Below are 27,509 nucleotides of genomic sequence, written 5' to 3' on the forward strand. Positions count from 1 at the left end.
GAATTAGAACCCAGGCAGCCTGTCTTCAGAGGGTGTATCACTAACTACAGTGCTGTGCACTTCTCACAGCTGTGCTGTCGTGACCTTCATCTTGACAAATGAATGAATTTTAATGTATATTTTATGGTATGATAGAATATGATATGCAAGAAAGTTGTTAAACATTTTCAAGTGCTCTGCAAAACACTGAGTTATTTGTGATAACTAAATGAATCCTATTAGTTATGCTTTAAGAAAAAGCAACTATCAGAGAAATTCTGAAATGGCTTTCAGTTACTGAGTTATTAAAAAATAGGAAACTTTTAAAATTATTTGTTTTTATTAACTTTTTTTTTTTGGTTGGGAGAAATGTGAGATGGTGAATGGATTTTCTTGGTTTTATTATTTGAGGAAGTATCTTAATTGTTTGTTGTAATAGTATTTACAGCAACAAATAGCAGGTTGCATTCAATGCATGCCACTTGTGTACTGGGCACTGCTCTAAACACTTCACATATTACATACATATGTTTAATCCTTACAAGCAGTCTATGAGGCTGACACAGTTATCCCCATTGTATAAATTTCAGATTTTTCTAGAATGATTTTAAGTATTAGACTGATTTATTTAAACAACTACAGTCTTTTTTATTTTGTTTTTGTTTTTTTAGTAGTAAATGATGATTGGATAATTGCAGCAAATATATTCAGGTTATTTTTTAACTGCTGCTTCATATTATGCTGTACCCCCATGACTACACAGATGCCCCCTTCTTCACTCAATATACAATGACCACACAGGCCTCTGCCCTTTTTTCTTGCCACTACATACTGACCCTTATTTGGTACACCCTGACTTTTAACTGCAATTATATTTCCTTCCTAAATTTCAGTTCATTCCAAGTATTATAATCACTTCCTCTCTCAAGTCTCTGCCAAGTCCTGCATTCAGTATCCCTTGTTTCCTGTTCATATAAATTCCTTAACTGAGGAGTTATTTTTTTCTTGTTCTGTGCCTGTCATGGTTTTTACATGTGAATGCATAGTAATATTTTCTAAATCCATCTTTTATATATGAACTACATGTATATAGCACTTTTATACTTATTATTTTTAGTAGTATATATCTGATTATGTGCAAGAGACTAAAAGAAGCTATTAGCCTCCCACAATTTAAAACATATTTAAATCTGTCTTTCATCCCAGTGAGAAAAATATTACTGTGTTTCTTTCTTTCTTTACATCTCACTATTTTTTAGGTTTTATGGCAATTAGATATATTCCGAAGAAGCTTGCGGGTTCTGGATGGACATGTTTGTCAGGGAGTTGCCTGCATATTTTGTGCATTGAAGGTAACCTTTTAATAGTTCCGAAAAATTACTATTGTTTCTCAAAAGATTTAATTTTATTTGATAGTTTGGTTTGTTTGACATATTTGTTTAGTTTATTTGTAATTAAAGTTATTGTCAAGTGACTTACAGTTTTGAAGAGAAATTCTTAAAGTATGACTTATTCAGGTTTACGGATTCATTTTTCTGTGTTAGGAACATTATATTTTTCATTATTTTGAAATAATCATTTAACAGATGTTTTTTGAGTTACTACTGAATTCTGGGCACTGCTGTAGTTACTAAGGATACAGCAGTGAACGGAACTAATAAAAATCCCTGTTCTCATGTAGCTTATATTCTTGTAAGGGAGAAGAAAATAAATAAACAAAATATAAAGTATGTTAGGTAATAATAATTGCAAAGGAGGAAATATAAATCAGGGATAGGTACTAGAGAGTGTTGAGTAGCAAGGAAAGCCTCACTGAGAGAATGACATTTAAATCACAACTTGGAAAAGGTGATGGAGTGGACTAGAGCCTTCCAGGCAAGCAGGGACACAGCAACTGCAAAGGCCCTGAGGTGGGAGTGTGCGTGACATATTAAAGGAAACCTGACTGGTGGCAGAAGCTTTGTGAGCAAGGGGGACAGTGATAGGAGATGAGCTCAGAGGTAAGGTGAGTTGTGGTGACTTCAAAAATGTCTGCAGATTCTTTTGCACTCTTCTATTGAAAGGTGGAGTCTAATTCCTTGAATATGGGTTGCCCCTAATGTTTCATTTCCATCATATAGAATGTGGCAGAAATGAGATTAGGGTAGATTAGAAAAAGTGATAAAGTTTCCACCTGGCTCTGTCTGTTGGGGTGCTCATTCTTGGAAGTGAGTTGCCATGCTATGAGGAAGCCAAGTTGGTCATAGCTACGGCCAAGTTCCTGGCCAACAGGCAGCACCAACAACCAGCATCAACCTCTAGACACTAGTGAGCGACCTTCAGATGACTCCCAAGTTCCAGCATTCAGACTATTACAGATGACTGCAAGTGGGGCAGAGTTGAGCCGTCCTCACCCAAACTGCAAACTTGTGGCCAAAATAAATGTTATTTTTAGTACCTAAGATTTGGGGTGGTTTTGTTGTGCAGCAGTAGATAACTGGAACAGGAGTTCAGATTGTGTAGGGCCTTCTAGACCTTTGTGAGGACCTTGACTTTTTCTCCTGAGTGATTTAGGAAGTCGTGGCATTGTTTTGAGTGGAGGAGTGATATAACCTGTGTTAAGTAAGTATAATATTTGGACTAGATCTCTTTGGCTGCTTGGATGAGAATATATAGATTAGGGACAAAGGCAGAAACAGGGAGTCCAGTATATATTAGTAACTCATTTATGTCGTTGAAATTTTTGCCCAAGAATTTAAGATTTGATTAATATGTTTTCAGAAATAAATATTTCAGTCTTTTACATTCTTGAATATTCTTAGTACACACACATATACATAATACAGGAAAATAAAAGGTGGTTTTCATGCTTTATTTTGACTTACATTCCTAAAAAGGCTGTTTGAATAAGTCACCAAAGGAGGCAATTTTATTTTATTTTAAAAAATTTTTTAATTTAATTTTATGTATTTTTTTATACAGCAGGTTCTTATTAGTCATCAATTTTATACACATCAGTGTATACATGTCAATCCCAATCAGGAGGCGATTTTATATTCTCTTTTTTATATGGTAAAAATAGGGTTGATGAAGAATGAACTTAGATCAGATTACGGTATTGCATTTTATTTACTCTGCAGTAAATTTTGAATGTTTTGTCCAGTTGTAAAAACTAGTTAAATTTTCTAGCTCAGGTCTTCCCATAGCCTTACACATCACCTGCCTCTTTACCCTGCTTGCGTCCCCTGCCTCAAAACACCTGTGCGTGCGCGTGTGCACATGCATGCGCGCGCGCACACACGCACACACACACACACACACACACACACACACTGCACTGTCCTCCTTGCAGTTTCTCAGAGCTGGCTTTCATCTCTGAGTGTTTTCATTATTATTCTTTTTGTCTAGAATGATTTTCTTCCAGATGTCCCTGTGGCTAACACCCTTATTTCCTTTATGCCTCTCCTTAAATGTTATTTTTCCATCAGTGAGACCTTCCCTGACTACCCTTGGTAATAGGTAAGCTCCCTTCCTCTCTCCTACCCCCAGCATGCCTATCCCTATTACACTACTTTATCTTTCTCTCTTGTATTGTATTTCTTTGTTTTTCTCTATTGTACTTATTACATTCTGACATATAATTACTTATTTGCCCTCTCCTCATTACTACAACTAGAATGTATGCTCCATGAGGGCAGGGTCTTTGTTGTCTGGTGTAGAACAATGCCTCACATATACTAGACAATCAAAAAAATAGATGTTAAATGTGTAGGATTAATATCTTAAACATTACCTGGAAAAGTTGACTACCTAAATAAGAAATGACTTTTGAAAATATTTTTCATTTTTTATCATTTGTAATTGTAGCTAAAAATTTTGGTTCTGAATATCTAATATCACTTGGCATCTTTCTTTTTAAATTTCTTATTTGTAAATTAAATTTTCTTGTATGAGTGGAACAGATTCTTGAAATATTTCCTAGCCTACCATATGTTCATCTTAAATGCAGTTTTTTTTGAGATGACATACCCCTTGAGCTAATTAATATAGAACTTAATATGATCAATCCTTATTTGGTGGTTTATCACACAGCAAACTTTATTTTTTCCCTACTTTCACTCACCTAAGATGATTGTCATAAAACTGGAACTTATTAAAAAGTTTTTCTTGCTTAAATTCAATAAAGAAAATAGAAGACCAGATTAACACCTATAATTTAATGTTCTTGAATGATGTTCCCACTGTTTCAAGTCTAGTGAGTTCCTACTGTTTTATTTGATTATATGATGTTTATTTTTGTATAACATAATTTTAATTCCTGCAGTACACTTTAAGATTTAAAGCAACTTATCTCAAAACTCTTTCTAAATAACTTAGATCGTAGTCAGCTAGGAGACAGTTTAAAAATGGGCCTCATCTCAATCAGAATCTCTGAGGATGGGATCTGAGAACTTTCCATGTTTAATTCTTATGCACTAACATTTGATTTAGAGACTTGGGCAACCATTTCTACATATTACTCATAGAAATAATTAATTTTTTAATGGAATTTTAAAGCAAAAGACTGTTAGTTTGAGTATAGAGTTTCGAGTTTCGCTGTTGAAATGAAATTGCTCAAGTGTTTTTTAGTTGTTGGTGTTAAACTTACTGGTTGATGTATTTGTTGATTCCCAGACGATATTTGCACAGTTTCAACACAGTCGAGAAAAAGCACTTCCTTCGGATAACATAAGGCATGCTCTTGCAGAAAGTTTCAAAGATGAGCAGCGATTTCAGCTTGGCCTTATGGATGATGCTGCAGAGTGCTTTGTAAGTATTTCTGATAATCCTTAAGTTAGAATGGCAGTTTGCATTCCTTAAATTATGCACCTTTTGAGACAAATGAAACAAATTTATAGCAGTGGAAAAGTATCAGAACTGCTCAGTAGATCCCTGTCTTACCTACCCTTCAAAGCTCAGTTTAAGTCCACATGTGTTTTGTGTACTTTTGCTTTTGATTATTTGTGCTGCTCTAATTTTTCAGTTAGGCTACTAAAATACTTTAAAATTTAGTTACTGGAGCAAAAAGGCTTATTATGTATCAATCATAGCACTTAAGTCGTTCTGTTCCATGGGATTTACATATGCAACACACTCTCCCAGTAACATTTCTCATTACATGCAATGATTCTCTTTGAAGAGCAGAGGATCTTGATGGGCAGCTGTCAGGGGCAACAATTCTGATATACACCTTACTCCAGGTTGAGAATCACTCACTGAGGTTGATGTTCTGAGACTGTGTTACCACCATATTGATAAGTAGAGCATTCCTTTGATCAGGGATGTACCTTATATACCTTCTTAAATATGCATGTTGATGTTTAATCGTTTCAATAAAATAGATGTCACCTATATTTAAGATAGCTATTTCTTCTCTTAGTTTTATATCTCTTCAGCAAATTCTGTAAATTCTTTCATCAGAAACCCTTTTAAGGTTTGCGTCGCCATGTTATTTCCCTGTCACCATTTCTGTTTAGCTCGGGCCTCTACTCTCAGCATTATTTAAGCCTCCTTGCTAGTGTCCTTTTAACCTATATCCTAAGAGTCTTTTTTAACAGCCACCATATTAATATAATTTTTTTCAGATAAATGCTTGCACTTCATATATTTCTGTGATTCACATCTGACTCTCTTCTGACATTTAAGGCTCTTTAAATTCAAACTCCAGTTTATCTCTTTGCTTCCTTCCTGAATTTTCCCTTCTGGTGAGATAGTTTCAGTCCATTCCTCAAACATGTCTTTTAAATTCCTGTTTTATAGCCTTTGCTCAAGTTCCTGAAATATTCAAAACTTTCCTAACCTATTATTTTTTAAAGTTCAACATAAGTCACATCTACTAGATAATGCATCATCAAAGCATCCCAATCCATTCTCCAAATTTCTGAAGAATTTATTACTCTTTATAGAATTCATTTGGCATTTGTGTTTTTTTTTAAATGAACATCTTGAATGCTTAGCACACTTGCCATGTTGACTAAAATATGACAAAAACAACACACACAGTCATGAAATATGCTTTTCATACTTCTCGTGTTTATAATTGCTCCACTGCTTAAAATATAAATGGATATATTTTGTACAATACTGAACTTTATAGTCTTACTTTCACTTAAGTGAAGTATACTAATCCATGATATGATTATTCATGGGATATCTAGAAATCCAGGCTTAAATAATTGAATAGTTATAAATGTCCTGGGGCAGAGGAGGGGGAAGTTAACTAATTAAAATAATCCATTGGTTAAGTTTTGGTAAAAGGGATAATTTGTTAAAGAAATTAATACCCCTTATTGATCTATATTACAAATCCACACTTTCATAAGAAGTTTGTTGACGAGCAGATTACTTGCATTCGGGTTGTTAGTGCAGGTATTATAAGCCTTTATCATTGATGTTTTGATTTAAGTTATGTAGACTATCCAAATGATCCAAGTAGGATTTTTTTTAATTAATTGCTTTTTCTCAATGTGAGAATGCTGGGAACATAGGAAATCTTGTTTTCTAATATTAAATTCTAGATGTCAGCCACCATGAATTGATTTTTTAAATCTTTATTAAAATCATGTTACATTATAATGTTTTGCTAAAATTTTTTTAAAATCGAATGCTGCAAAAGGTGAATAATTGAGCAACATTTGAAGGCTCGGTTAAAGAGGGAAGCTGAAAAGCTGACAATGTATATGGCACTTCTGAGTTTGACACTTTGGAAAATACTTAGATTTTTCAATTTGTAAAGTTAAAAAGAGTTGTATTTTGAAGTGTCCTATGCAAGATTTGCAACTCATTTGTCTCTTAATTTTTTAATTAGGAAAATATATTGGAGAGGATTCATTTTCACATAGTGCCAAGCAGAGATGCCGACATGTGTACCTCTAAATCTTGTATCACTCACCAGAAGTTTGCTATGACTCTGTATGAACAGGTGAGATGGCTTAACTGTTTTATTAGAGACTATATTTATGTTTTATGATTGATAAATTAGACATATATTTTTACCTGCAGTGTGTGTGTCGTAGCTGTGGAGCATCATCAGATCCTCTACCCTTTACAGAATTTGTGCGGTACATTTCTACAACGGCCCTATGGTAAGAACCTACTAAAGCATATTTACCAAAGATGTTAGTCATGTATGTGATCACATTGAGCCTTCATTTTATGAAACTGTAGCATATCTGAATATCTACTCTCTGAGATTAACGAATGTGCTACCATCAGGGGTACTAAGTGATGTCTATCTCAGTTGTTTCTGACTTAACCAAGTATAGATGTCACTCAGTGAAATGTACAGAATATTAGTCAAAATGTATATTTATTTATATTTATAGCAAGTTTTTGAAACCGTGAAGGAGAGCTTAAAATGACAAGTTCAAGGGTAAATGGAATTGTACATGATTTCTTCATTTTTGCTAAGGTGTTACCTTTGTAGTGGCCATGTCTCCTGTCGGCTCCACCATGTCCCTGCATAGTGATGAAAGCTAGGGTAAGCAGACAAGAAAGAAAAAAGTGAAAATAATCCTCTATTAGGTTTATTGCATTTAAGGCCATAACATTCACCTGAAATAAAAATTTGCCATGCTTGTCTGTCCCCTCCCTCCCTAGCCATGAAACATCAGCTTAGGGATCCAAAAATGATCTCTAGACTTTACATAGTAAGAGTTGTTTGAACACGGCAACAGGTATTTGAGAGTGTAAATATTTGATGTATGATAAACACTGAATGAGATCATAAATGTTTGCAGATACTTTAGTACAAAAGACAAAACATGGGTCAATAATTATTAATCAGAATGCATCAGTACAGCAGTTAGTTACTAAATGCTACCAATATTTTTATCATTGCACAAAGTGCATATTAGGTGCTCATCCATTTCATTGTATTATTAAACTTCCTTGATTTATTTTGGATATAGCACATTATTTCTTAAAGATCATTGAATATAGCAAGTTGGTAATTTGGATATATACAGAGTTGGGAAACATCGATTTAGAGGAACATTCTTTAAACTTCAGTCATTTGTAGTCAGTTTCATTCACTTTGTTTGAAGAGTAGGGTGGTGTTTGAATCAGGATAGACCACAAACTAAAAGCTGTAAAACTTTAAGTCTACTTTGAAACTCTTGTGTAAAATGACAGTGCTCTGAGACAGTATCAGGTAATAAGAATTAGAGTTCCATCAGTCTCTCTCTGGTCCATGCCATGAATTGCTAAAGCCCAGAATTTGAATTCTAATTATAATCTCTCTCTTTTTATTGGTGATAAGTATTGAATACCAGTTGTTCAATGCTTACTATGTTCCAGGCTTTACATTAATTGTTGCTTTTAATCTTAACAAAAACTTTTGTTGATCAAGAAATAGGTTTAATATGATTAACCTGGTAAATGGATGAATTAAGATTGAAATCCAGGTCTGGGTTCATTTCAAATTCAAAATGTATCTGGTTAACCACTACTCTGATGCTGTCAATTTTGTAAAAAACCATTATGTGCATTTTGAATGAGCCTGTCAGATTTAGTGCTTTCTAGTCTACTTGTGAAGTGCTTTAGAAGAATTGGTACTTTTAGTTGTTATTGAATATTGTATATTACTTACCACTGAACTGTAAAATATATCCAGCTCTAGGATAGTTAAAATTACTATTAAGTAAAACCAGAGCACCACGAATGCAAACTAGTAGGCGTATTGAGCTTACATTATATATCTTTTTGGAAATGTTTAAATAGTTGTTTAAAGTTACTTAATACCTTGATATGTAAAAATTTGACTCTAGGAGAAGTTGGATACAAAATGGCACTGATACCCTGCCTAGACTCTAATGAAATGGTTAGTAGTCATAATAGGAACAAAAGGCACAAGCCTCATTTAAGTAGCTTTGGTTGTGACTTCTGCATTAATCAGCAAAGGGCCCTTCTCTTAGCTGAAAATAACTTTGTTTATGGGAACTTTAGGCCAGAGAGGGAGCCTTTCCTAAAGTTTCTTGTTCTTGTTAGGCAAAAGTTTAAACTCAAGTCCCTGTTTGTTAAGTAATAACGTAAAAGAAACTGTTAACTTAGAATTACCTTCAGATGGAACATCTTACCTCATTCATCTAATTCCAAACAATGGTATGATTTCATGTTATTTTATTCTGTTCTTGACCTTTTTTCATCATAACCTGCCAAATATCATAATTTTTCATTTCATGGAAATTTACTTCATGGTTAATTTTTCAAACAAAATTGTGTTTTAAGACAGAAAAAATGATCATACCGATATTGATAACTTAGTATTTTTGATGCAAATTTACTGGATATTTTTTAAGTTCGTAGGCCAGGTTTGGGACTGCTTCTTTCTTTTGTAGCAATGAAGTTGAAAGAATGATGGAAAGGCATGAACGCTCTAAGCCTGAAATGTTTGCAGAATTGCTGCAAGCAGCAAATACAACTGATGACTATAGGAAATGTCCTGTAAGTATAATTTGGAGAACACTAGTGTGCTTCTGTATTTGTAAATTTGAAAATAGACATTCAGAAATTACCATGCAAATATTAATTATATCTGGAATTAATTTGAAGAATTTATTTTTTCAGTGTTTTCTTAGTAACTCTTTATACCATATGAGCTCTTATTTCTTTAAAAACTTGTAACACTGTGAAGGATTTAAGGTAGCATATGTTGATTAAGTTCTGAAGTCTATCATTTGACTAAAGAGAATTTCTTTTTTGTTTTTCTTTAAATAAACATTACAGATGGTATTATTCTTCCCTCATGTAACATTATTAATGGCTTCAAGGGCTTTATATCTGCTATTTTTTTAGGTTGAATTCTTGTTTTAACAGATTTACAAAAATACCGAAGAAAAGTACTTTGATTTAAAATAAACTTTATGTTTAATCAATAATTAAGACAAATACTTTGCTAGAAGTCTATTTTAATATGCTGAAGAAATAAATTTCTGATACATGTTAAGAATGTTGTTGCATAATACAAACTGTATAAGGCATTACATGTGGTATATCTGTTTTGATAATTTCAAAAGTTGTCTTTTGTGTTTTTCTTTAGAGTAACTGTGGCCAAAAAATAAAAATTCGGCGTGTTTTAATGAATTGCCCAGAGATTGTTACAATTGGTTTAGTCTGGGACTCTGAGCATTCTGACTTGACCGAGGATGTTGTTCGGAATCTCGCGACACATCTTTATCTTCCCGGGGTATATCAACTCTTTTCATTCTCTTCCTTTTTATTTTTAAATTCCTCTAAAACATCTTCATATATTATAAGGCACTTTGTTTTTCAGAACTAAATTTTCTTTCTAAAGGAAATAATTTGCAGATGTAACTCTGATAAAGTTAATCAAATCAGGCTAACTGGAATGCCTTTCTTGCTTAGACTAGGAATGTCTTTCAGTTACAAACTAAACCATCATGTGCTCTATCCCTGTATCACTATAGAGTGATGATGATATGATACTGTATGCATGTGTGTATGTGTGTGTTTGATAATGATTATAAATATAAATATTAAGCTAGAAAAATTTAAGATTTAAAATTCATCTACAGCTCTTATCTCTTAATATGCTTTTTACCATCTTAATATATTTTGAATTGGTTTATATTACAATTAAACTTTTAAATAGTTATCTTGAGGTAGTACGTTTAATGTATGTTAAAATATGTGATTCAATCATGAATTATCAGGAAATGTGTAATTTACCTCACATTTTGAGTTTATGTATGTAAAGTGTCAATTCTGTGTTAGAGATACTGTGCTACTAAACTAAGTTGTAATAAATACATTTTATTGGACTTAATGTTTCTTGTGGACTAATTGAAAGTAGTAATTCTGTTAACAGGGCAATGTGGTGTCTTTAGTACTAATATAATATCAGTTTGGGGCAGTATGCATGAGAAATATTTTTCATAGAGAATCAAATGCATGACTCATCAAATAATTGTTCCTCATTTTAAAAAAGATACAGTATTAAATATACATTATTTTTAAACAGCTTTTTTATAGGGTTACTGATGAAAATGCCAAAAATAGCGAACTTCACCTTGTTGGCATGATTTGCTACACTAGCCGACATTACTGTGCCTTTGCTTTTCATACCAAGAGTTCCAAATGGGTATTTTTTGATGATGCAAATGTGAAAGAGGTAAGTGACGCTTTACAAACTGGAATATTTATTGTGATTTTTACTTTTTAGGAATAAATGATATAATAATGAAATAATTATATAAAATAATTATTATATGTATTTATATAAAATAGAAATAAGTGAATTTAATTATAATAGCATCATTTAAAGCCCTCCAGTATTAAAAATTAGAAAACCAAATAGATGAAGCAACTACTTTAGACACTGGACGACAGGCAGTTGAACAGAAAAAAGGGAAACCAACAAGATGAACCCTACAATGATCCCTGCCTACTGCCTAGAGGTAGTTTCTGGATTGCAGTGCAGCGAGGGAGAACCCAAACAAAGCCTAGTAGTCTCACTGAGTTGAGGAAACCGAAATTAGAGTTCAGGGAGGCCAAGATGGCTAAAATTTGCTGGACAGATTACCAGAAAGAAAGCTGCACAGAGGGAAAGTCCTGGAGATTGGCAGAGGGATCCCCTTTAATCTTTGGCTGAATAGTGATCCACCATTTGTAGGGTAAATGAGCACAAGGTGGCAGAAGGGACCACTGGAAAACAATTCCCTAAACTCATGGGGCTAGAATAGTTTGCATCCGTACTAGCAAGAGTGGATACACAGGACATCAAGTTGAATCCTCAGAAAAATATCACCTTAATGGTGGGGCTAAATTATTCCTAGACTGAAGATTGCTCTGGACCTGACATAAAAAGCTTAAAATGATGCCTTCAAAGGGCCAAGATGATACCATATGACATAACACATAACTACATGTCAACAATTTAAAAGGAAAACAAAATAGTTCAATAGCCAAAAATGTAAAATTCAGTGAAATTTCAATATGCCATTTCAAAGTAGCATTCACTAAAAAATTACCGAATATACAAAGAAGTAGGAAGACATGACCCATGCCCTGAAGGAATATCAGTAACAACAGACCTTCTCTGCCATTTCATTTCTTCAAATCACATGAAATGGGGTGAGCAGGCAAAGAAGGGAAATGGAGCACACCTTCTTTTCTCTCAGAAACTTCATCAGCACCTCAAAAACGAGGGTTCATACTAATAACTGATCTCGGAGGTCAGTTCCAGGCCAGATCTGATATTAAATTGCCTTAGGAAAAAAAAAGACCAAAAATGACAGAAGTAGACATATCAGATAAGAAGGTTAAAACTGCTGTTTGGCTGTAGAGAGATTTATTAAATAACAGTCAGTAAACATGGACCATAAAACTAGCTGATAAATTGGACTTTGTCAAAACTTTTGCTCTTCAGTAAGGTACTGTTAGGAGAATAAAAAGACAAACCATAGACTGGGAGAAAATATTTGTCAAGCATATATCTAATAAAGCCTATATTCAGAATATATAAAGAACTCTTTTTTTAAATTTATGTATTTAATTTAGTTATTTTTGGCTGTGTTGGGTCTTCGTTACTGCGTGCGGGCTTTCTCTAGTTGCGGCGAGTACGGGCCACTCCTTGTTGCGGTGTGCAGGTTTCTCATTGCGGTGGCTTCTCTTGTTGCAGAGCACAGGCTCTAGGCACACGGGATTCATTAGTTGTGGCACGTGGGCTCAGTAGTTGTGGCTCACAGGCTCTAAAGCGCAGGCTCAGTATTTGTGGCGCATGGGCTTAGTTGCTCCACGGCATGTGGGATCTTCCCGGACCTGGGCTCGAACCCGTGTCCTCTGCGTTGGCAGGTGGATTCCCAACCACTGCACCACCAGGGAAGCCCAAGAACTCTTAAACTCAATAATAAAAAGACAAATCAATTAAAAAGTGGGCAAAAGATTTGGACAGTTCACCAAAGAAGATACATGAATGGCCCTTGAAATGATATTCAGTACATCATTAGGCACAAAGGAAGTACAAATTTGATTCACAATGAGATTGCATTACTCACCTATTAGAATGCCTAAAATTAAAAAGACTGACCATACCAAGAGCTGACAAGGACTCTTGTGAGGCTGATGGAAACGCAGAACTGAACAATCACTTTAGAAAACAGTTTATCAGTTTCTTATAAATTTAAACATGTTTATCATACAGCCTAGCAATTCCACTCCTGTGAAAGCATGTATCCATACATAATTTGTACTTCAATTTTCATAGCAGTTTTACTCATAGTAACCAAAACTGGAAACAACTCAAATGTCTATCATCAGGTGAATATAAAGAAGTTGTACAACCATACAATGGAATATAATAATCAGCAATAAAAAGGAATGAACTAGTGATACATGCAACAATGTAGAAAAATCTCAAAAGCATTGCGCTAAATGAAAGAAGTGAGACACAAACAGCTAAATAATATGATTCCGCTTATGTGAAATTCTAGAAAAGGAAAACACAAAGTGACAGAGTAGACCATTGGTTGCCAGGCATTGCAAAGGGGTACAGGGAAAGTTTTGGAAGTGAGGATTACATCATTGTAGACATTTAGCAGAACTCACTGACTTGTACAGTGTAATTGGATGGTTTTATTTTATTAAGTTATATTCAATAAAGCCAGTGAAAAAATTTGGAAATTCATATTCTAAAGTCCACACTTTGCTTGAATTACTTAGTACTTTGATATGGCAGTTTATTAAGAAGTTCCATCTTGAGTCAGTATGCAGCAACATTTTGGCACTCCTATTTTGCATCCTCATAGTTTAAATTGTCAAAATTTGAAGGAAGAACTGGGTAGTCACTCTCTGAGTTTCAGGTTTCTTTTGTTTTCAAACTACTCTCGTTCTTCAAGTATCTCAGAATCCCAGGTAAAGGGGGTAAACAGCTAAAAATGTGTAATTTGGGGCTTCCCTGGTGGCGCAGTGGTTGGGAGTCCGCCTGCCGATGCAGGGGACGCGGGTTCATGCCCCGGTCCGGGAGGATCCCATGTGCCGCGGAGTGGCTGGGCCCGTGGGCCATGGCCGCTGGGCCTGCGCGTCCGGAGCCTGTGCTCCGCAGCGGGAGGGGCCGCAGCGGTGAGAGGCCCGCGTACCGGAAAAAAAAAAAAGTAAACATGTGTAATTTGAACAAACTCCTCAAATTTTTTTAAAGACCCCTTCTCTAATAAAAAGCGAATATTCTAGAATGCTTTGTTTCATTGGTTTTGTTTTGTTTTTAAATGAACTTTATAGAGGTATAATTTACAAACATTAAAATGTACCCATTCTAAGTGTATAGTTTGGATTTTGACAACTGTATACATGCCTGTTTAACCTCCACAATCATTGTATAGAACATTTTCATCACTCCAGAAAATCCTGTCATGTCCCTTTACTGTCCCCAACCCTGGGTCCCAGGAAATCATTGATCTCATTCTACAGTTTATGTGAATGGTCTCTTACAATAGACATTTTCTGTGTTTGGCTTCCTTTGCTAGGCATAATATCTTTTTTTTTTTTATTTCAAGATACTTTATTTATTTATTTTAAAACAGGTCACAACACTAAGCTTCTGGCCCATTCTGCCAATGCACAAGCTACAAATGCTTGCTCAGCAGTTGAGGGGCACACTTTAGTAGCATGTTTGAAAAGTGAATAAAAATCCATGTAAAACAAATGTTCAAATAGTTTCCATAGGAACACGGATAAGTGTGACCCCATCACCTAGTCTTACACATTGTTGCATCTGTGCCAACCCTATTTACATAGACATCTCAAAACTGGCAGAAATTAAGTTAAATGGTCCCCCCCAAACCCTTAAATCAAGCTAAACTCGCAGTTAACAGCTACAAGAATGGTATCTACACATTAATATGAGCTGAAGCACAGGCTTCTGGGTGCTGTTTCATTCCACTCTCCCAAGCACAGGACACAGGCAGAGTGCCAACATCCTGCTCCTCTACTCCGAGTGGGAAGTCGTGGTTCTGGATTTGCTGCATCAGTTGCCATGTTGGCCCTGACGTCACATAGTAGATGGTCAGTCTCTGGAATCCATTGAAAGTAGAAGCAGCAGCGGCTGCCATCCAGTCATCATACGGCCATCCAGTTGTTCCAGCACCATTTGTTGAATAGACTCTTATATTTCCCCATTAAATTGCTTGAAGTCTTTGTCAAAAGTCAGTCAACATGTATGAACAAAGCCTTTAAAATTTTGGTAATCTAGATCTTGATATAGAAAGTGTACAATCTTGCCCATCAGTTTTTTAATGATAATGTTTATATGATTTTTATCTAGACTAGTTACTAAATAAAATTAATCATATAGTGTGATGAACAGTTGAACTGCTAGTGTCTGAGTGTCTTTAAAATTTTTTAATATACAAAGTAATTCAGTCTCTGCCTTTTCATGTAACACATTGATTACAAGGTTTTGTTTTGTTTCTATTCATTTGTAATTTTTTAAGGTTGGAACTAGATGGAAAGATGTGGTCTCCAAGTGTATCCGATGCCACTTCCAACCACTGCTTTTGTTTTACGCAAACCCAGATGGCACAGCAGTTTCCACTGAAGATGCGCTCAGGCAGGTCATCAACTGGTCACCTCATAAATCCGTTGCAGAAAATATAGGTAATTGTTTAAAAGTTCTTTTTAGTGTTTTTCTGTTATCACAATCACACTAGGAATACTAATATACTGAATATGAAATGAATGTTGAGGATAATTTCAAAATTTAGTTTCAGTAAAGTGGAGTTCAGGAAAATTCTAATACTTAGAATTAGTCTTTATAAAGAAACCTTTCCTCCTCTGTGGCCTCAGAAGCACCTTCAGCAGCCACCCACGACTATGGTCACACAAACACAGGAGGGGATACTTGGCTGGTAGCTCTTACTAGCAGTAAATATTGAGATTTAAAGTGAGTTAGTACACTGGAAAAGTCCAAAGCAGCGAGGCCATTTTTGAATGCCCTACAAAGCATGTAGAAGTCCTTAAAAGATGTCAGTCCTCTAAGTTTTTAAGTAATTTTCTCTATATCATTAAAAATGTCTGAAAAGATGTTTCAAATATCTCTTCTGCTGGTGGAGAGGAGGAAGGGGATTATACAGTTTTGTTGGTCTTTTTAAGGATGTGAAAAGTCCTCAATTCATAAGTCGGAGAATTCAAAAGAAAATGGATTTGGTGATCAGACAAAACAGAGAGAAAATCAAAAATTTCAAGCAGATAGTATTTCATCATTTAATCGGAGCCACATTCAAACAAGTGGCAGTAGAGGAACAGGTATGTATTTAAATTGTCATTTTTACATCGTCCTTGAATAGTTAAGCTTCCCCCTCTCTTCATAGTTAAGCTTCCCTCTTTCTTCACTTACTGAATCTGTAATTCTTGGTAAGGACCAAGAGGAGAGTCCTTAACTAGCTTTCCTTGGCCATGAAAAGAAAATAAAAAGTAGAAACAAAATTTTGTATTTGGACTTAAGCATTTCTCCGAGACCTATAGTTTTATTTGAACAGTTTGACGTGACTAGTGTTTGAGTTTCTCCATTCACTCAAGGCTGTACGTAATAGGGTGGAGGCAACCTGGACTGTCACCAGAGAAAGCTATGATATGGCCTTTCCTTCAAGGAGTTAATTGTTAACTTGTAGAGGAAAAACATTCAGTTAATAATTTGGCTCATATGCCAAAATTAAATGTAGTATTAGTGAATGCAACAATAGTTTGAAGTTACTATAGTTGTAATTTATTTTTAACCTCATTTTTATTCAACTGTCTCTTGTTATTATCATTCCACAACTTTAATTTTCACAATCCAAGATCTGTGATTAGGGTCCAACATGAAACAATCACAGCATGATGTACAGTTATGGTTTAGAAATATGCAAAACTCTAAGTGGGTGGATGTTGAGGATGATTTTGTAAGGAACTTTTAAATATATTAATGAAATAATGTCTAACCCTAAAAGTAACCCATTTAATCAAGGGTGATAAGATTCAGCATTAACAATTACCATTTACGATAAATGCTCTTAAAAGTTCTTAATGGAACTTTTTCCATTTTATGTATTATTGATACTCTTATATTAAGCCATTATCTATTTTTCAAAGATACCTACTTTTACTAGAAACTGTATGTGTTTAAGAACACAAACATTGGAGCCAGGCAATTTGTGTTAATAATCCTGGTTCTACACGTACAAGCTATGTGAACTTAGGCGAGTTCTTAACTTCTCTATGCCTCTGTTTCCGAATCCAAAATGAAGATAGTAATTGTACCCACCTCTGAGAAGTATTGATAAATGAGTTTAGACACTTAGAATAGCGCCTGACACATACTAACCACTCAGTTACCTTTAGCTCTCATTATTTCAAGAAAAGTTCTCTTGTTTTCCTTTACATTCGCTGTAGAGCTATACATGAAGTTTTAAAACACAGCTTGCATCTCTAGTGTCAGCATAAATCACATTGAGTTTTTAGTTAAGCATAAAAATGATTTCATTGTATAGTTTAATCTGTATTTTGTTAATATATAGCATCTTAAATTTTAATATAGTTCAATTTGTACTTTTATTGAGCAATTTGAAAAATGATCTGTATCATTATTAAAGAATGGTTTCTTTTACAGTTAAGTCAAGTCACAATGATCAAAGGGAAAAAATAAAAGACATTTCCAGAGAATGTGCTCTAAAAGCCATTGAACAGAAAAACTTACTTTCCTCACAAAGGAAAGATTTGGAAAGGGGACAAAGAAAAGATTTGGGCAGACATAGAGGTAAATTAAGAACTTACAGCATTCATTGGAAAAGGGGCAGCTAAAATCTTATTTTAAAGCTAAGTTTTATAATTTAATACAATTTAATATAATTTCTTTATATATTATATATATTTATTTAGATATTATGTATCTTAGTATGATTTCTTTAATATACCTATTAAACCTATAAATGTAAAGTTTTCCTAGTTCTTATTCAATTCTAGCCTGGAATACTTGTGTTTTTTATGTTTCAACTTTACTTTTAACTATAAATTCAATTCACCCGTATGGTACATTCGAATAATAAGGAAGGTTATAAAATTAAGTGAAAAGAACTTCTTTTCCTGCAACCCTTGACCTTCACTCTGTTCCACTGTTAATAGTTTCCAGTTCATTATGAGCACGTCTTACTTTTTATGGTTTTATGCTCTTTTCTTTATGAACATAGTATAATTTAACCGATATTGCTAGACTTTAGAACTTGATTTAAGATTCTTGCTGCAGTGAAATCCTTTCACAGGTACTTTTTGCATACAGCCATTAGCATAAAATTCTTTCAGAATAATTGCTGGGTTTAGGGTATGTTTATTTATTTTCAACTTTGGTAGGTGTGGCTCAGTTGTCCTCCTAAAATACTTGACAGTCTGCACTCCCACCAACAGTGATTAGATGTCTGTTTCCAGCAGCAATTGGTTTAATAAATTTTAAATCTTTACCAATATAATAGGTGGGAAATATTTTTATTTTTATGGTTTTTATTAATTATGAATGAGATAGAATAGTTTTTTAAAATTGCTGTAATTATCTTATCATCTACTTTAGAGATCATTTTTTAAAATAATTATATAACCATTTATTTTATGATTTACTTATTACTGTTTAACATTTCTTCTCAAACAAGGTATTTGGCTTGTGACTAAAAAGTGGCTCTGAAGAGTAGCTCATTTGTATTTTTATTTATTTTTAAAGATTTGGTTAATGAAGACCTTCCACATTTCAAGTCTGGATCACCTCCTGCCCCAAATGGCTTTAGACAATATGGGAATCCACATCTATATCATAGTCAAGGAAAAGGACCGTGTAAGCATGACCGAATTGCCCATCAGAGTCGAGCTTCTGCACAAACATTAAGTTCAAGTAAATCCCAGATTCTTGCTTCAGGAGAGAAAATAACTGGCAAATTTAAGAGTGACAGTGGTACTGGATATGATACAGACAGTAGCCAAGATTCTAGGGATAAAGGAAGCAGCTGTAATGGCAGCACTAAAAGCCGAAATCGAGGTTGGAAACCTATGAGAGAAACATTAAATGTCGATAGTATTTTTAATGAAAGTGAAAAAAGGCAGCATAGTCCAAGACATAAATCAAATATTAGTAACAAATCTAAATGTAGCAAAGATCAGAGTTTTAACAGTTGTCCAAAAGAGAATCCAAAGCAAAAATGTTTAATGACTATATATGAAGATGAAATGAAGCAGGAAACAGGAAGCAGGAGTTCCCTTGAATTTAATGGAAAAGGAGCAGAAAAAAATAAAGCCCTCAAAGAAACTAAAGTTCATGGTGACAATTGGCAGATGCAAAGGACAGAGTCTGGATATGAAAGCAGTGATCATATCAGTAATGGCTCTGCTAATTTGGAGTCACCTGTTATCGATGGAAATGGTGCAGTGATGGATATCAGTGGTGTTAAAGAAACCGCATCCTTCAGGTAATACACAAGTTATGTGAATAATTTCCCCCCACCATTCTCTCTTTTTAGTTATTTGAAGTAACTTTCAAAGGTTGGGGTCAGTTAAATGAAAGGCAAAGAGCTTGAGCTCAGAGTATCCTGGGATATTGCAGGTTATTTGATATTTCAAGTTTCTATTTTTAATAGTTATTTCTTGATTCCAAAAATAACAACTGTTTATTTTGGGGAAGTTTAGAAAGTAAAATACATTATCATTGTTGCCACTAAAAGCTATTGATGTATATATACTACAGGTTTTAAACCATAGATTTAAATTGGTGTATCTCAGTCATTCAGCTAATTGTTTAATTCTTCAACCTAGTTAATGTTCATTATCCCATTTCTAACATTTGTAACTCAGAACTAGGGTTATTTTCTTCTGTCACAACCCAGTTCCATGAAAGAGATATTTTTCCTTTAGCAAGTATTAAAGAATACAGCCAAATAACTAAGTTTGTATTCAATTAATTCTTAATTAATTCTGAAATCATTTATTATATTACTGTTAGCAGTCTATTTGCAGTTCTTTGTGTAACCTCTAAAACATGTCCACCACTTAGGTCAATTTAGCCACTATTTCTGCTCTTAATCGATCTAAAGCATCTTAATTTGATGTTAGCTGGTGTTTTATTACATTCATTGTTGAAAAGCCAGAAAAAGCGACCGCTCATGTTTTACCGAAATAATCACTGTAATAAAGACTTGGGAAGCTTTTTTACTTTGCAGGGTAATTTCATAATACTTCTTCGAAAGGGGTAGCCTAGGGTATTAGAAAGATCAGAACTTTGTAATCAGATAGGCTTGGATTTTAATTATTGGGCAAATTAATTTGACTTTCACAGCCTTAATCTCCTATTGAAAAATGAGGATAACAACTCCTTTTAAGTATTTTAAGTTGTGAGATGTAGATTAATAATGTACATTAATCCCCTAGAACAGCACATGGTATATAATAATTGTTTAGCAAATGTTATTTCCTTTCTTTTTCTTGGGGTAAACTAAATAATAATCCATTATAGCTGATGTGTTTGGTGTGTGTTTTATTCTATTCTCTAGCAACCAGATTAAGACAAGCAATCTAAACATAGATCGTATGAACTGTACCTCCCAACAGAGCAAAAACTACTTGGAAGGTAAAAATTTTATTTAAATATATTATCATAGTAGCAGTAAAGAATAAATCATGGTATTACGAGTAAAGAAGCTAAGGACAGTCCTGTCACTGATAAGTTTATGAGTAATGAGGATGGAAGCTGGGAGAGTTTATGCTTGAAGTCTTAAAAGATGGGAATAGCTACTTCAGGGAATAGGAAAAAGGGAAAGTGTGTCAGTCAGGCTAGGCTAGGTTCTGCGCTGTGCAGTGGTAACAACTTGAAAATCTCCATGTCTTAGTACAAGATTGTTTCTTGCTCACAGCACGTGTCCTGTGAATGTCAGCATGAAGTCTCTTCCTAGTAATCACTCAGGGCCTGAGGCTAATGGGACTCCATCTCTACCAGTACTTCTTTGATCATTGCAGTACTGGGGGGAGAGAAGATTGAAGGGGACACACATAGTGAATCACATGTAAGCTCTTAAAACTTTCAACCCAGAAGTGATAAATGTGCTTCCACTCACATCTGACTGGCCAAGGCAAGTCTTAACAGCTAGGCCTAATTTCAAAGAGGGTGGAAAAGGGTAATTTGCTGGTGCACTGCAATATGTATGAGCAGTCCTAATGTCTACCACAGGCGTTAAGGACAGATAGAAAAATTGATAAACAGCCTGCTAGAAAAGTTCACTTCGGAAACAATAAATATGTAATGGTGTGACATTATTATAGGCGATTTGTTAGCAACACATAGAGGCCCAGAAGCAAAGAAAACTAGATGTTTGTCTACAGAATTCGGCATTGTTACTGAGAGGTTATACCTGAAGGATTTGGGGAACAGGGATCAAGGAAAATGATGAGCAAGGGGATTACTGAGGTTGGAATCAAAGTCATTGTCTTCAAATTTTAGAATTCAGAGGATTAGAAGGGCTATAGTTTTTCACGATAAAAAATAGCCATGAAGAACACATTTTAAAGTTTGTTTTTAGTCTTTATCATCCTTAAGGCTTTTGTGGAGATTATTTTTCAGGTTGCAGATATTGAATATTATTAAATGTTTAATTATTTTGTTTTCATCAAATGGTATAATATCAGAAGGAAACACTTATATTAAGGAAATAACCTTCCTTTCCCATATAAAATGTCTCGCCTGTTTAAAAAATCTGATAAAAGTCTGGTAACCAAGTATTACAGGAAACAGTAAAAGGCTGGCCAGAAATCAACAGCAGAAGTCAGTAAAAACTGAACAATAACTGCAAGTTCAGTGCTCTTTATAAAATGATGCTTGCTTCCTGATATTAATAAAAACACAAGGTCATAGAAATTTCGATGGTTAGGAGTGCATTGCTATAATAGCTTTGTTCTGGGTTTCCCCACTTAATATGAAATAGTATGTATGTAGCCAATTAAAACTAATTTTTTTTATTGTGGTAAAATATACACCACAGAATTTGTCATTCTAACCATTTTTAAGTTACCATTGTCTGATATTAAGTACATGTGCATTGTTTTGCCACCATCACTACCATCTATCTTCATAATTCTTTCATCTTCTCAAATTGAAACTGTACCCATTAAACAACTCCCCATTCCCCCCTCCCCTGGCCCCTGCAACCTCCATTCTACTTTCTGTCTCTTTGAATTTGACTACTTTGGGTACCTCATATAAGTGGAGTCATGCAGGGTTTGTCTTTTTGTGACTGGCTTATTTCACTTAGCACAACGTCTTCAGAGTTCATCCACGTATCAGAATTTCATTCCTTTTAAGGCTGAATAATATTGCATTATATGATGTAACACATTTTGTTTATCCATTCATCTGTTGATGGACATTTGGGTTGATTCTACCTTTTGGCTATTGTATATAATGCACCTGTGTATATTAGTGTACAAATATCTGAAATCCCTGCTTTCAGTTCTTTTGAGTATATACCCAGAAGCACAATTGCTGGATCCTGTGGCAATTCTCTGTTTAGTTTTTTGAGGAACCACCATTCTGTTTTCCACAGCAGCTGCACTATTTTACATTCCCACCAGCAGTGCAGAGGTTCCAAGTTCTTCATATCCTCACCAATACTTGTTATTTTCTGGGGTTTTTTTTTGGAGAATTGCCATCCTAATGGGTGTGAAGTGGTATCTTGTTATGGTTTTATGTACCCCACGTTTTATTTAACTACATAAATTGCATTACATTAAAATTATTTCTTGTTTAATAAACTTCAAAGCCTACCATAGTTCTTTAAGCTAGTGTTTGCTTAGGGAAACTTTATTAAAGTTCATGCCTTATGGTATCTGTATGTGTATTTCCCTCCCCTAGTCTTTGAGAACATGTTAAAGTGGGTATAGGAATTTTTTTTCCAAGCTAAAAACTGGCCCTGCGTGGATTTTTTCCTTTTTTTCAGTAAGGCACAGTTTAATTTTTTGTGGCTTGGTATGATTTTCTTGGATTTCTCCTACTTCTTAATTATAAAATGGGGGTACACTTACATTATTGACCTGAAGAATGACTTTCTATCCATAGGTAAAAGACTTTTACAAAGTTAAGAACCCTTAGAAAATTTTTTATTTTCATATTTTGTTTGACATTTAAGTCAGCTTTCAATATTAGTCTGTACAAGTTTATGTGATGGTAGAGAAATTAAAATCTATAACAATGCCATTGTAATTATCTCACTGATAGTTTTTCATTGATAGAGATATTATATAGCCTATTATATTTATGGATTCTGCTGCAAACAAACATACCTACACTGCCTAAAGCTATTATTTGGGAACATTGTTGAAATTCCACAATGCCACTTAGATTATTTTAGCTCCTCTTTTAAAAATGGGTCACTAATGGGGAGAATGTCAAATGCCTTAAATTACATTCAAAACAGAAGAAATGACATGTTCAAAAGCACATGGTCAGGAGAAACTATCACATATTGGAAGGATACAGCTAGTTTGTTATATACAAGGCTGGAATGCATACCTGGAAATTGTGAGATGATGGTTAGAGGATAGAGAGAAGCCAAATCATGATGAAACTTTTATGCTATTTTTAAATCCTAAAAAGTAAATGGAAAGGCATCTAAGGACAAGGAGAGTAGCGTACTCCAGTTTGCATTTAGAAAGGACTCTTTGGTGGCAGTGTAGGGGGTGAATTTGGAGCAGTGGGAGAAAAATTATTTAGATGAATAATAGCCTAGGAGAGAAAAGATGAGGGTATAAACTAAGGCAGTATCAATGTCAAGAAAGAAGATTTGAGAGATTATAAGAATGTGTGGACAGTGGAGTCACTTTCTGTGACAGATGTGCACAGTGAGGGAAAAGGAGAAAGCTGGGGGTGGCCGTATTTGGGTATTACATAAATGGATTCACCATTTACCAAATGGAGGAATATAGGAAGAAGGGACAAATTTTGGGGGTGAGAGAGGATGGCAAATTTATTTTTGGATTTGTTTGGTTTGTCATCTAGGTAAGTAGATTAGTTAGGAACAAATGTCTGGAATGCAGGAAAGATTATGTATTGGTAGCCATCAACATATATGGGAATTGAATGCGGTAGACATGGACAACATCATGCAGGAAAATGGGAGATTTCAGGGAAAAAAATATAGACAAAGGAAGAAACATGGGGTTTGCTGACTAAAAGAGATGAGCTAAGAGTAGAGAGAAGGAGCAACTTTGGAAAAGAATGAGGAGTAGCTGGAAAGTATGAGAAAATACAGGAGAGGGAGTTAGCACACGGAAACTGGGAAAATGGAGAGCTTCAAAAAGAAAAGTGATCACAGATTAAGCAGAATAAGGATTAAAAAGTCCAAGTTTGGTTTAGCAGTTAGTAAGTCATTAGTGACCTAGTAAAAGCAGTATTAGAGAAACATTAGAATAGAGGGAACATTAGAATAGAAGCAAGATTGAGGTAGAACTGAAGTGTTTAGAAGTAAAGGGTCATGATGTTTGTAACTTACTCTCAAATGGTTCAGAAAAAAAAGTGGGGTAAAGTGTTAATAATAGGTGAATCTGAGTAAAGGATATGCAGGTAGGTATATCTTTCAACTTCTCTGAACTTTATGAAATTATCTTCAAATTAAAAGTTTTTCAGAAAAGGTTACAGTAGAATAAAAAGTAAATAAGAGAAGTAAATAAGTGCACATGTCTGTCAAAACCCTTGCTGTGAATAGTAAAGAAGCCCTACCTAAAGGAGAAAAATGAAACCAAGAGCTTAGTTTTGCATGTATGTTACAGAGGGTAAGGAACTAATGATGTACAGAGGGTGAGAAAGGTGTGAAGATAAGAATAGACCAGAACAGTAATTAATGGCGTAAGATCTCTGGAGGTAGAGTGAGAATGGAACTTCAAAGGAAAGCTTTGAATTAAGGGAGTAGTAGTTTTTCTGTAATGGGAGAGATAAAGGTGAGTGTTGGTACCATTCAGTGTGTATTGTGTTAGATGAGTCAGTTGAAGGAGTTCATACCTAGTGGACTCTTTTCTCTACGGAGTAAGGTTATCTACTGAATAAATATGTGTTTGGATATTTATAGATTGTAAATAACAGATCACAAAGGAATTATTAGGTCTTTCAAAAAACTTTTGCCATTTACTTTAGGGTCTGTAATACTTGGCTTAATCTCAGTTAATCATAGAAGTCAGGGTTAGTTCAAGCTGAGAATCTTGATCTTGCAAATGACAAGGAAGAGTGAAAGAAGTTAATCAGTGGTCAGAAAAATCTGTTAATTCCCTTAATTCTTATTGTAAAAAAATCTGTACCTCCATTATGTTAAGTGAAATATACTACCCTTAATGTTGTTAAATCCTAAAATTAGTAAATGAAAAAAATTTTACTGGAAGAGTTTATTCGTATACGTAAGTTTATTTCCTCTAAGATGTTTTTTGCAAACTTCAGAGTATATTCATTTAGAGAGTATATCTGAAGAATGAGGTACTTTTCACAGTTGGTTTTGTTTCTGTGCATACTAAATTTATTTTCTCTAAGAGTTTCATAGACCATCGAGAGGCACTTGCTGTGGCCCAGCACCACCAAATGTTTATATGTTTTTTAAAACCATAAACTTTCAGTATTGAAATTTAATTTGTAGCAAAATAGCATTATTTGCTCTTTCTTTAAATTATAATCCCAGTGAGGAAAGAAGTTACTGACTCTTGCCTTTTTATTTTGTATCATCCCCAAGTTTAGTATCTGATAGGGTAGATTATTACATATTAAAGTATCTCTCTGTTCCTTTTGGCATGTAGTAAATTTAGCCAGAAATATTTATATAGTTAAAGTTTTGTGATTTTTTTCTAAAATATTCAAATTTTGCTTAACTGTCTTTTTATAGTAAATCAGGTCATTGATTAGGTTATTGCTCTTGAATGTTTAGACTTTGTAATTGCAGTATTATTATTATAGTCTGAAATCTTCCGATACAACAAGAATGAGGATTACAGTGTCTAGACTAGCAGTTTGGTTTTCTTGCTATGTAAGTCTGTTTTAAATCTAGGTCACCTTTTCAGATTAAGTATATATATTTTGATTTCTTGACTATTGGGCTTTAGGTTTTTTGTATACAGTACCAAAATTAGCATTATTAATTAAAGCATCTTGCCTTGATGTTGAAGTATTTTCTGTGCCAAGTGTTAAAATCTGACTATCTTAGATTTGCAAAGAACCTGAAGCCAAAATTCCCAGTAAAGACACATGGATGTCTATGTCAGCAGAAGAGAAAAATAACACATCTATTTTTAAGTTAGTTGGAATTCTGAAGTCAAACCACTTGGTTGAATGCCTGCCATAGTGATATTAAAATTTCAAACATATTTATAAAACCTCTGCTGCCTCCTGCTGCCCATTGCGTGGATACTTTAATAAAAGTAAAGAAATCTTTAAGAATTAAGTATTTAATTTTTTTTGTATTTGTGAATATTAAACTTGAAGTTCTGGATAAGTTAAGAAGTAAATAAACATTCCAAAGTTAAAATCACAGTGGGTGGGAAATTATAATGTAACTTTAACTTACAAATTTTTCAAACTTTAAAGGTTGAAAAATAATCAAGATTCCTTCTGATATTACTTTTTTTTTTCTTTAGTCATAAAGTAGCTGTCAAAGAGAGAGGCTTAGTTTTTTTTTTAACAACCATTTTTTAAACTGAGGTATAATTAATTTATAATGTGTTAGTTTCAGGGGTACAGCAAAGTGATTCAGTTATACATGTATATATATATCTATTCTTTTTCAGATTCTTTTCCATTATAGGTTATTACAAGATACTGAGTAGAGTTTCCTGTGCTGTACAGGAGGTCCTCATTGTTTATCTATTTCACATATAGTAGTGTGTGTATGTTAATCCCAAAATCTTTAATTTACTTCCCTCCCCCACCCTCTGCTTTCCCCTTTGGCAACCATAAGTTTGTTTTCTATGTCTGTGAGTCTGTCTGTTTTGTAACTAAGTTCATTTGTATCATTTTTTTAGATTGCACATACAAGTGATATTATATGATATTTGTTTTTGTCTGTCTGACGTACTTCACTTAAGAGGGAGGCTTAGTTTTTGAGACTCAGGCAGTGTGTCAAGGTTACAGGGTCATGAGACTCTCTGTGATATATTATATTGCCTTTTATTTCTGAGACTTTATTAGTATGGCACTTGGTAGATATAGAAATAGTTGGCGGAGGGGAAGGTAAGAAGAATTTGTCTCAGTTTATACTTATTTTGTCTTGGATCAGTGAGTTAGAAATATGTGGACAGTGTGGAGGTGATTTAAAAAAAGAAAAAACAGTGTTTTTCATTTTTATTGGGAGCTGCCATTTACTGTGTGAGCAGTATGGCATATAGGGTATTAATTTCTCATGTATATTACATTACTCTTTCTTGGAAATTACTTCTAAGATTTAACTTGCAGAGCCATATAATAACCAATATAGATTTTTTAAATAGGGTAATATTTAGATGTTATGATCAACTATAGGTTCCAGTTGAAT

At 34.2% G+C, this 27,509-nt stretch overlaps 1 protein-coding gene across 1 annotated transcript in view; it reads left to right on the forward strand.

Annotated features, from left to right (window-relative positions):
* Nucleotides 1–27,509, forward strand: part of USP53 (ubiquitin specific peptidase 53) — a 64,752-nt gene that overhangs the window by 25,665 nt on the left and 11,578 nt on the right. Inside the window, exons 3-14 of the mRNA XM_082653093.1 lie at nt 1,239–1,331; nt 4,633–4,767; nt 6,806–6,919; nt 7,000–7,082; nt 9,336–9,441; nt 10,037–10,183; nt 10,979–11,128; nt 15,444–15,606; nt 16,102–16,254; nt 17,597–17,743; nt 18,695–19,433; nt 20,511–20,587. Of these exons, the coding sequence (XP_082509219.1) occupies nt 1,239–1,331; nt 4,633–4,767; nt 6,806–6,919; nt 7,000–7,082; nt 9,336–9,441; nt 10,037–10,183; nt 10,979–11,128; nt 15,444–15,606; nt 16,102–16,254; nt 17,597–17,743; nt 18,695–19,433; nt 20,511–20,587 (2,107 nt within the window). The remainder of the gene's footprint in view (nt 1–1,238; nt 1,332–4,632; nt 4,768–6,805; nt 6,920–6,999; nt 7,083–9,335; nt 9,442–10,036; nt 10,184–10,978; nt 11,129–15,443; nt 15,607–16,101; nt 16,255–17,596; nt 17,744–18,694; nt 19,434–20,510; nt 20,588–27,509) is intronic.

Source organism: Grampus griseus, assembly GCF_964374135.1.
Source record: "Grampus griseus genome assembly, chromosome: 4".
NCBI classification, from domain to species: domain Eukaryota; kingdom Metazoa; phylum Chordata; class Mammalia; order Artiodactyla; family Delphinidae; genus Grampus; species Grampus griseus.